At 43.4% G+C, this 11834-nt stretch overlaps 1 protein-coding gene across 2 annotated transcripts in view; it reads left to right on the forward strand.

Annotated features, from left to right (window-relative positions):
- The window catches only part of cables1 (Cdk5 and Abl enzyme substrate 1), a 37402-nt gene extending 25568 nt beyond the window's left edge, over positions 1-11834 (forward strand). For both annotated transcript variants that reach the window (XM_080778112.1, XM_080778113.1), the window contains 3 exons: positions 4646-4752; positions 7196-7403; positions 9646-11834. In XM_080778112.1, the coding sequence (XP_080634238.1) occupies positions 4646-4752; positions 7196-7403; positions 9646-9786 (456 nt within the window). In that variant the 3' untranslated portion in view covers positions 9787-11834. The remainder of the gene's footprint in view (positions 1-4645; positions 4753-7195; positions 7404-9645) is intronic.

The following is an 11834-nucleotide window of genomic DNA, read 5'->3' on the forward strand; positions in this document are numbered from 1 at the left end:
GAGAGCGCTCTGCATTTATCATTGTCAGACTCCCAATTATTTATTTTGCCAAGTATGTGTACACACAAGACAGTACAAGGAGTTTTGCTTGGAGAGGTCGGCGTTGTATAAACAACAACACATTCAAAAGTATTTACACACACACAAGTTATGGACGGTTATGTTGTGGGACACTAACGAAAATGACATCAATGTTTTCCCATTGAGATTAGAATGGAAAATGTGTTGTTTTGGTTGAGAAGCTCACATGCCTCTGTGAATTTGACAAGCATAACATTATTCCGTCCCTATCAAGTTCGGAGATATTTTTCTTTTCTATTTATTTATTTTATAATTATTGTCTGCGGAATAGAACAGTTAACGTGAAATTATTATTTTAATTATTTATTATTATAAAGCCACATGTGTACATGTATATGTCATTATTCTATTGGTCTCTAATCCAGGGGTTCCCAAACCTTTTTGGACCAGGTACCCCTTTTGGGGTAGATATTTTTCCAGGTAAATAAATGTATACGTCTAAATGTAGACGTTTAAATGTAGACGTCTAAATGTAGACGTCTAAATGTGTACGTCTAAATGTAGACGCTAAATGTGTACGTCTAAATGTAGACGTCTTCTCTTATGGGGGTCCCTGGCATATCTTTTCAAATGGGGGTCCACGGGCTAAGTAGTGTCAATTTGGGGGTCCTTGACATGAAAAAGTTTGGGAACCACTGCTTTAAACACTTTAGCACTTTATGAACATGAACAAAATAGATGGGTCCCCCCTGGAACTCCCTCAGGTACCCCTGGGGGTCCCCGGACCCCACTTTGGGAACCACTGCTCTAATCAACAAGATAATTTGTCCAAAGCCTATTTCTTTCCTCTGGTCTGGTTAAATATATTCACCATATCACCAAGCCAGTGGTCAGTAGCTATTTAATCCATTCTGGACGGGCACCCATTTTGGTGTTTTAAGCATTATGTAATACTTTAGCTATTGAAAAGTAGCAGATCTACAAGCTCGTAGTGCGGCACGCTGTACTAGAGCTTGTAGATCTGATATTTTTGAAAAATCGTGAAAATGTGGTGCAAATCTTTGAATATTATATTCTATCACAGCAAACTTTTTTAACTCAAATCTCTTTGCTTCGGGGGGGGGGGGGGGGGGGTGTGTCCCTGGAACAACATCATCAACAAATCATTTTTGGGGTCCTTGCCATGAAATAGTTTGAGAACCACTGATATAGAAACGTTGTTTTTTTTTTCTCCAGAAAACTGTCTTTGATTTAGAAGCCTTTTTTTTAAATGTTTTATCTGCCTCAGGCCTCAGGTCTAAATGGGTTGTTAACCCATTTTGCGCGGAAACCCCTTTTGGTGTCAGCATCATGTTATGCTTTTTTAGCGATTGAAAAATAGCAGATCTACAAGCTCATAGCGCGCCACCGAGTGGCGCGCTACGAGCTTGTAGGTCTGCTATTTTTTGAAAAATCGAAGAGCGACTGACATAGAAGACATTTTTAGAATCTGATCTCAGGCCAGAATGGAAAACTGTCAGGATGTAGAAGACATTTTTAGAATCTGATCTCAGGTCAGGCCGCTGTACGTCCCTCTCTCATGTTCTTACTGTGGCCGCTGTACGTCCCTCTCATGTTCTACTGTGGCCGCTGTACGTCCTCTCCAGTGTTGTTTTTGGCAGCACATTTCGATTTTAGTTTTAGTCATAGTCTTTTGAATAGTTTTTATTTAGTTTTAGTCACATTTTAGTCACCTGAAATGTGTTGGTGTTAGTCTAGTTTTAGTCGACTAAATGTCATGAGATTTTAGTCGACTAAATCTACAGTTGATTTAGTCGACTAAAATGTATTTTGGTGGGCATTGATGCCGTCGTAAGGACTGTTTTTACACTTGCTGAAAATAGCCGGTCTACAAGCTCACAACGCGTAAAATGACTTATACTGGATATCTTGTCCACTAGTCCCTTCCTAACATTTTAGTCTAGTTTTTATTTGTTGACGAAATTGTCAGTATATTTATTATTTAGTCTTAGTTTTAGTCATCATAGCACAGTTTTCATTTAGTTTCCATTTAGTTTTCTTCAGTGGAAAAAGGTAGTCGACGAACATTTTTCGTCTTAGTTTTAGTCGACGAAAACAACACTGGTCCTCTCTCATGTTCCGGAAAGGAACGGATGCTTTATTGTGTTCGCACAGGGGGGAAAAATACCAGTCTCTGCTCTCATTCTTTACTAGGGCTTCTGTTTTTGTTAACCGTGGAATGGCAGAATACACAGTGAGGGTTGAAATGTTCAGTCCAAGGCCAGACAATGTTTTCTCTTCTCTTCCTCCAATTGCGAAACCCCAGCCTCTGACAACAATAGCTATTGTGTTTACTATAGGATTTGAACCAGTGACTTCTGAACATTTCGCTCTGTGACCCCGCGGTGCTTAGAAGCCATGACTTTTCCCGGGCTGGATTTTCAGGCTGTACAAGCAGGAGATAACACTTTTTTTTCCTCCTTTATTATTATTATTTTTTTTTAGCTTGGCTTACAGTTAGGGACGTTCCATATGAATCAGAGGAAAATGTTAGCTTCACTTGTTTTAAGTGATTGTAGTGTAGAAAAGTGTAGAAGTGTAGACAAGTTGAATTTTTTTTCCTTTTGTGCCTTTAGTCTGTATGTAGATGTTTGGGAATAACATACTGTTATGGTGTGGTGTGACATTAGTGTTTTAGTTTTCCTGTTTTCCAAGGCCATACAGTGTATTATACAACCGGTCGTTTCGAGGAAGCAATCTGATTGGTTGAAACGGATTTCTAGCCGTGCTTAAACCGCGATAATGGCACGGCTAATCAAAACAAAGAATTCAGCCGTGCTTTTCTCTCAGAGCGCAGCAGACTCGGTGGCTATAGGCTAGCTAGTTTATTGGGACATGTGTGGCCGGTGTGGCTACATCTGTTATCGAAAGATTATCATTTTTCTGCGGTTATCTTAGTTTTAAGGGTAACTTGTATAATTGCAATATTACACTAAAGCAGTGGTTCCCAAAGTGGGGTCCGGGGACCCCCAGGGGTACCTGAGGGAGTTCCATGGGGGACCCATCTATTTTGTTCATGTTCATAAAGTGCTAAAGTGTTTAAAGCAGTGGTTCCCAAACTTTTTCATGTCAAGGACCCCCAAATTGACACTACTTAGCCTGTGGACCCCCATTTGAAAAGATATGCCAGGGACCCCCATAAGAGAAGACGTACATTTAGACATCTACATTTAGACGTCTGTATACATTTAGACGTCTACATTTAGACGTCTACATTTAAACGTATACATTTAGACGTATACATTTAGACAGTGTCCCCCCGAGTGCCTCCCCAATGCCTCCCCAGTGTGCCCCCCGAGTGCCTTCCCAGTGCCTCCCCAGTGTCTCCCCAGTGCCTCCTCAGTGCCTGCCCAGTGTCCCCCAGTGTCCCCCCAGTGTCTCCAATAGCAATACAAGAGCAATAATACAAATTAATCTTAATGTATTAATCTTATTAATTAATGAATCAAATTAATTAATTAATCAAAATTGCGGCCTGTGACCAGCACCATGCCAAAGCTTTTTCCTGCATGAAACACTGCTTGTGGTTGTAAATATATTGTTATCCGTGTTGCGAGGATGAGGGGGTACCTGGAAAAATATCTACCCCAAAAGGGGTACCTGGTCCAAAAACGTTTGGGAACACCTGCACTAAAGGGTCTTCTTTATCGTCATAAATGCACTTCTCCGATACCTTTCGGAACCGCAGGCGTGCATTAATGATGATAAAGAACACCCTCTCGTGTAATATTGCTTAATTAATTTCACAATGACTCAGCATTATTTCTGCTACATTTGACATTTGACAGATATTTACATATATGGTATTAGTATGTCAGTATAGTTACCAGGTAAAAACAGTTACAAACATAGTTGCAGCTTTCAGGGTTTTCACTGGGATAGGGTTTTTTTTTTCCATTTAATTTCGAGTGAGATTTGAGTTTAGTTATTGTATATTTTGTTTTATTAGGGTAATTTTGCCGCTCCCATCAGAATTTTTCGGCCCAAGCGAACGCCCACACAGCTTGCCGCATTACCGTAAGGGCCCGGCTAAAAAGATCAGAGCAAATCTACACTACATTCTACAGTATAAGCTCACTGTATCTTTGAATGTATATTCTTTCCCAGTGAACGCTTCTAACTCAAATCTTTGCTTCTGGTTGGGGTCCCCATGGAACAACATATTTTGAGATTGGGGGGTCAGCGGACAGTTTGAGAACCACTGACGATAGAAACATAGAAGGTTTTTTTCCGAAAACTGTCATGATTCAGAAGACATTCGTATAGAATCAGTTCTCAGGTCTGAACGGGTTAAAAGAACAAAGGCCAGCCAAAGCGTTTCTTTTAGAGTTCACCGGGTACATTTTGTGTTTGTCTGTGTGTGTGAGCCGATATACTCGCCACGAGCGGTGTTTATATGAGCCACTCAATGCAATGCGATCAATCAATCAATCCTGTGTGGCGTTGGTCCTGCCTCAGCTTTCAGGAACCCGACACCTGTTGTGTGTAGTGGGATCCAGTCACCTTTAACGCGGCTCCCAGGGTGTCTCTCTGACACCTTTTGTCTCGTTTTCCCTTTTCACAGACCACAGTCATCGAGTACGTCAAACCCTCTGACCTCAAGAAGGACATGAACGAGACATTCAAAGAGAAGTTCCCTCACATCAGGTTGACACTCAGCAAAATCAGGAGGTATGATTGTCACCAAGTTCAAGTACCATTTAGACTTTAGAGCGTCGCAGTCCCCCCCTTTCAGAACGACGACGAGGCACACCGGAAAATAATGATTTTTTTTTCCCATAGACGTTTAAAAAAGTATTTATTTTTAAGACCTGTAAGGTCAGCCTCAGACAAAGCCAACTCGGATCGTGACAAATCATGACAACGAACACCATTTTTTTTGGGCCGAACAAATAATTAGAAGAAAAATCACACCCGTGTGAACTGAGTGTTGCAGCTCCCCACCCCCCACCTCTCTCTCTCTCTCTCTCTCTCTCTCTCTCTCTCATTAGCAGGCAACATTGCAGCATTATCCCTCTCTCTGTTTCTGGCGCCCCCTACTGGTACCCTATAGTCATATACTGGTGCTCATGACCACATGCATGGGTACATGACCACATACATATAGGTGTACACGGACATTGCTGGTTGTAGGAGTGGTTGCACCACTCAGAAAAGGGCAGGTTACAACACTTTTGTTGTTGTTTTTCTTCTTTGTGATTTGTCCGATGCTTAATCCACTCTGTACGGGAAGCCCTGTTGGTGTTTTAAGCATTGTCTTATACTTGTTTAGCTATTGAAAAATAGCAGATCTACAAGCTCATAGCGCGGCACCGCTTCTTTCAGAACGAATGTTTTTAACTCAAATCTTTGCTTCTGGGGGGGGGGGGGGGTCACTGGAACAACATATTTTCAGATGGGGGCTCGGTGGCCAGATACATATCATTTTTGGAGTCCTTGACATGAAATATTGAGCACCACCGATATAGAAACATGGGTATATATATATATATATTTTTTAATTTCGACGTCTGGTCTAAACGGGTTAAAGGTCTTTAAATAAATACTTTTTGTAAAACGTCTATGGGCAAAATGCATGGGGGAATTATTTTCCGGGCCTCTCGTCGCCATGACAGGCAGGGGGCGGGACTGCGAGGCTCTATACCTCAGGTGACCTGAATCCATGCATGTCGTATCGATCCATATAGGCCCCACGGCAGCCACTTTGCTCTTATCCCATTTTGGTCCGGGAACCCCTTTTGGTGTATTGGAAAAATAGCAGACCTACAAGCTCATAGCGTGCCACCGAGTGGCGCGCTACGAGCTTGTAGGTCTGCTAAAAATCGAAGAACGACTGACATGGAAACATAGCTTTTTCAGAAAAGTTTTCAGGATGTAGACATTTTTAGAATCTGATCTCAGGTCAAAATGGGTTATGTCACAATACTCTAATACTAAAAAGCCTCACCGTTGTTTTTGGCAGCAAGTTGACCTTTTAGTTCAGTCATATTCTCTGGAAATAAAACGTCATTTAGTTTTAGGCACATTTTAGTCATCTGAGATGTTTTAGTGTTAGTGTCGTTTCAGTCGACTAAATGTCATAAGATTTTAGTCGACTAAATCTACAGTTGATTTAGTTGACTGAAATGTCTTTTGCCGTATTTGGCAGATTTTACACCAAATAGCCGATCTTCAAGCTCACAACGCGTCACGTTGTGAGTTGTGTATTGTATTTTGTGCAAGTGTAAAATGATTTGTGTCTTACTTATACAGGATCAAACATTTATTTTTCGTCAGTGAAAAAGGATAGTCGACGAACATTTTCTGTCATAATATTAGTCGACGAAATAAACACTGGGCTTCGGTGTGTTAAATGTCAGAAATACATCTATCACACTGTAATTCTGTCACGGTGGCACAGTCGGTAGTGCGGTTGCCTCACAGCTAGAAGGTCCTGGGTTCGATTCCCGCTGTGGGCGCTGGGGGGCGTGCTCTCTCCTCCGCGTCATCAGTGCCCATACCCCGAGGCGTGGTTGGCGAAAAGGGCCTTTCTGTGTGGAGTTTGCATGTTCTCCCCGTGTCCCCTAGGGTAGGTACCCTCACATAAAACATGCAGTAATCCTGGTCTCTAAACTTCCTCCCCCTGGCCAGCCAGGGGGGCCTGATGGGAGGGGAAAGGAACTGGTCGGAATAACGTGTTCCTTCCACGCGCTACGTCCAACCAGGGAAACTCCCCCCTGTCGGGTGAAAAGAAGCAGCTTGGACTCCTCATGCATAGAACGAAGCATGAGGTCAGTCCGTTGCACTCCCCAGAGGGATTGTGGAGCCCAGGATTACATCTCAAAGTGAGGGAAGCCTCGCCACTATATGTATGTCAGAAGCCATTGGCGGTGTGTGTGTGTGTGTGTGTGTGTGTGTGTGTGTGTGTGTGTGTGTGTGTGTGTGTGTGTGTGTGTGTGTGTGTGTGTGTGTGTGTGTGTGTGTGTGTGTGTGTGTGTGTGTGTGTGTGTGTGTGTGTGTGTGTGTGTGCGTGTGCGTGTGCGTGCGTGCGTGCGTGCGCGCGCGCGCGCGTGACACTTTGTTTTGTCTACTCTTAATTCATTTCTTTCATTTGTGTCTCTCTTGGGCCACACAGCTTGAAGAGGGAGATTAGGAAGCTTGCACAGTTTGAGTGTGGCTATGAAGAGCCCACCGTGGCCATGGCCTTTGTCTACTTTGAGAAGCTGGTGCTCCAGGGCAAGCTCAACAAGCAGAACCGCAAGCTCTGCGCCGGGGCCTGTGTCCTGCTGGCGGCCAAGATCGGCGGAGACCTCAAGAAGCACGACGTCAAGCATCTGATAGACGTAAGGTTCTTCAATATAGCGTAGCGGTGAAAATATGAAAACATTGACCCATTTTGGGTGGGACTGGGAACCCCTTTAGCTATTGAAATATAGTAGATCGATCTACAAGCTCATAGCTTGTAGGTTCTGCTATTTTTGAAAAATCGTTTTCAAGGTTTTTCAGAAAACTGTCAGTATTTTTATTTATTTATTTCAACATCAGGCCTAAATGGTAAATAGCCTGAGCTAACGCTAGACATTTCTGGCCTAGATGGGAGGGCCGCGGCTCAGAGAAACGCGCACGCTGATTGGTTCACCGATCTGTCCGTCAGCCCCGGTCTCTCCTCCCCCCTCGACCAGAAGCAGAAACCACTGGTTGCTGGAGTATACACCATTCTAACAGACTGTCAAAGTTATTTCCACAGAGTCGGCACACGTTGGTTTTTTTCTTAGACGGTGTGGTGGGTTCTTCAGCCATTCTCCTCATTTTCCTCGCATAGCCTCGTTTGAATTCCACTGGTAATAATTTCCTCACGGTGCTCTTTTGAGGGGTGCACACCGCTCAGAGCCCTGAGGGGTGCACACCGCTCAGAGCCCTGAGGGGTGCACACCGCTCAGAGCCCTGAGGGGTGCACACCGCTCAGAGCCCTGAGGGGTGCACACCGCTCAGAGCCTGAGGGGTGCACACCGCTCAGAGCCCTGACGTCACATCATTTGGAGCGATCCCACTTTTAGACCAGTGCAGCCCATGCGTAAATCCAGGCTTTCATTTTTCGACTAAATGAAAGCCTGGTTATCGAGGCTAATCGGTAAATACAATCTGTTAATCTTCAATTCAACTCCCTTGTCAATGCATTAAAAAGATATAAATGTCAACCTACAGTATATACACATAGCAATTAGTTAACATTAATTAATCAAAGGTCATAAAGAATCTAGAAAACCAAACAAAAAATGGCTGCTGGTCGCTTAATTCTAATCAATGATTTGGTGTATTATTTTTTTTGCTGACAAAACGCCCTGATGTGCTAGACCTAGCCCTGGTCCAGTGGGTCAGCGAGTCTCTCTCACTGACGCCCTGTCGGACACCCATCCACTGCTCTGTCGCAAATTTTCCCACTGCCGTGCGAGGGTTTACAATTCCCCGAAAATAAACAAAACTACGTAGCTACTCACCGAAAACAAAGCCTGCTAGACCTTTAGGTAAAAAGACCATTCTCAAACCTGGGAAGTGTCTCAGTTCCCCAGCTTCTCTCTAAAAATGCACTATTTTTGTCATGAAATAAAAATTAAGTGGATCGGCGGCAGGCGCAAACCCGGAAATGCCACAGTAGAAGAGGTTTACTCTGTCCGATACATTGCTTTATTAACCGGCTTATGGCCAGTGCCGTAATTGACGTAATGAATCAATAAATCCCTTATGGCCACTGACGTAATTGACGTAATCGTTTAATCCCCTGTAATCGTGAGCTTAATATAACAAAATGTAGCAACTTTTAGCTTGTTTGGCCGATGTAATCTACCTAAAACCGGCCGGAATCCGCGCATGCACGGTCGATCACGCATAATGGTGACGTTACCGCCACCCTCAGGACTGGGTATAATACTATAGGATTGCCGTGTGAGAATGAGATGGAGTGTGTATATCACAGATTTCTCTATTGGCATTAAAATCACAAATTAAACATATGAATAGTGCAGGCAGAAGGCACAATCCACTGTTAATTTCGCTGACCATAAGAGGGTAATGGCACAAAGTGCATTTCAGAGAGAAGCTGGGGACCCTGAAACTGAGAATAGACTTTTATCGGGGCGTCGCGAGACATGGCCATAAGCATTTCCGGGGGGGGGGTCTCCTCCCCAGCCCAAAAACGTTGAGAACCCATAGAGTATTAAAAGGATAGAGACTAAACTGGCGCGAAGCTCCGCCCCCTCCGCTATTCATGTCAGTGGAAGTTGCTCAGTGGCGTTTTGAAGCACCCGGAAGGCTGCCGGAAGTACCGTCTATTTCCGCATTTTTTCGCTTGTATCAGCATTTGGACACCAAAATTTCGTGTCCGGAAGTCAAGAAGTGCGGAAGTGCAGCTGGGCTTTAACATTGAGCGCTCGGTTGCACGGGGTTTCCTCGTCAAGAATCCACGGGTCCGCCTGCAGTCCTTCCTCTTACCACTAGGGACCAGCGCTTCAACATTGGAGTGCCTAGCTGGCCCCTTGTGAGAACCCCCTGCTCTGATCACCTCTTCTTCTTCTTCTTCCGTTGCAGAAACTGGAGGAGCGCTTCAGGGTGAACCGCCGAGAGCTGATCGCCTTCGAGTTCCCCGTGCTGGTGGCGCTGGAGTTCAACCTGCACCTGCCGGAGCACGAGGTCATGCCCCACTACAGACGTCTGCTGCAGAGCTCCTAGCATTGGTGACCCGTCAGGGGGAAGAAATAACCCAGCTTCCAAGGTTTCTCCTCCTGATCTCCGGGTCTCCACCACCACCACCACCACCACCAACCCCTCCTTCCATCCGTCTCTCCTCCACAAGGTCACGGTAGCCCCATGTTGTTGTCTCACAGCTGTACCTGCATCATCATCACCGCCACAGCCAAACGACATGCTCCCTCCTCCTCGTCTCAGAGAATCCATATTGGCCAAAGTGACGCGCACATTTCAAAACCGTATTTTTCGAGTTTTTCCGACTTTTCTACATTTCGTCATCGCCGCGTATTTCCGATGGACGTGTGTGAACGAAAGGGGTTCAGCCCCGTCCGCGCATAAGTTGATTGTTTTTTTTCCCCAGTTTGTGATATTTTCGCATCTCCTATCTCACTTAACTTTTATATCTCGGAGGCCTCTTCTTATCTTTGTGGTTAAGAGGGTTGTACAAAAGATTTTTGTTTGAATACAATGGACTTTTTGTAAGGGAAGCAATCGACGATTGTACGATTTTTTTCATCACCTTTTTCATTACAATCCTTATTCCTTATCGTGAACTTTGGCATGGTTGGTTGCCTTCTGACTTTGAAAACAAATTGATCTAAGCCGCAAAGCGGCTGCTTTTCGACTGGACTGTTATTTCTCGATTCCTCCCAGTTCTTCCTCCTGCAAGTCATTCTCCAGTTCCTCTTCACTGAAAGTGCACTTTTTGTGGCAGCCATTTTGAAACAAGTAATGTGTTTTTTTGGGGGGGAAATAACCCTGAAAAAGAAGCCGTGTTCATAAACACCAAATCAGACAAGAGATCTGATTGGAACTCGGTTGATTTATTTTTCTTTTCTCATCGCTAAATCACTCTTTTCTAGAAACAATCCACCATCTGCATGGGAATTCGTTTTCAAATGCAAACACAGTACATTCTTTCCTACAGTGTAGTCATTACAGCTTAAAGGACCACTTCACCACTTTTCAACCTATCTTCATATAATAGGTCCTCACTAATAATCATGAAAAAATGGCACGATTTGTTTCTACTCAGTCTGTGTCTCGTAGGACGGCTGTGGGCAGTTTAGAAACCGTCTTCCAGTGACATCAACATTAGGCAGATTTTTTTTTACAAAAATATTTTGATTTTCATTATCGTGAGAATTTCATTTTCGCATTGCAACTTTTCCGGACTAGAAAGCCTGCAGTTTTTCTTAGCTTGTATTCCCCATCGATGATGTCACTGGAAGACAGTTTCTGAACTGCCCACAGCCCTCCTATGAGACACAGACTGAGTAGGAAAAAAATTCACAATTTTTTTTCATGATTATTAGTGAGGACCTATTATATGAAGATAGGTTGAAAAGTGGTGAAGTGGTCCTTTAAGTATTCCTTGTTTTCTACCTGTTGAATGCTTACTCCGGACATATGGAGACGGTATGTATTTTCCTTTGCTCTATGTTAGAGTGTATTGCTAGCACGTTTACAGTGCTATACTCGAGGGTGGGGAGGGTCGTTCCGAAGAGCTGATCACAAGAGTAAAATGCCATTCATTCACTAATGATCAGTATTTGGGTATTTAGAATACAACTTGAATTTCATTCATTCATATTTGAATTCAATATTAACACACCAGTGTGACCAATTACAGTAATTTTCCACTACATTTATGCCTAATGTCTGGCATGTATTTTGACTTGAATTCTTTGTATAACCTTGATTGAAAGCAAATGTCATTGGACTGAATTATTTAGTATAATACAAGAATCATCTAGTATTGAGAGGCCACAAATCAGGAACATAGGCCTTCGTATGAAATTGTATTCAATGCTGCACAGATGTATTGATTGTAAAAAAAAAAAAAGAAAGACGGAAAGAAAAACAAGTCTTAATAAGAGGAAATGGACAGATGTGACTTGAGGTTTCGGTTTGGTTCGGTTGAGCTACGTTCTGTTCGTAAGCCCAAAGAGTTTGCTGTATGACGCATTAAAAAGCTTTGTGAAAGCTTCAAAACTGTTCAAACTGATTTCATGTCTATGTAAATAAGC

Source organism: Protomyctophum bolini (genome assembly GCF_963924005.1).
Source record: "Protomyctophum bolini genome assembly, chromosome: 12".
Taxonomy (NCBI): Eukaryota; Metazoa; Chordata; class Actinopteri; order Myctophiformes; family Myctophidae; genus Protomyctophum; species Protomyctophum bolini.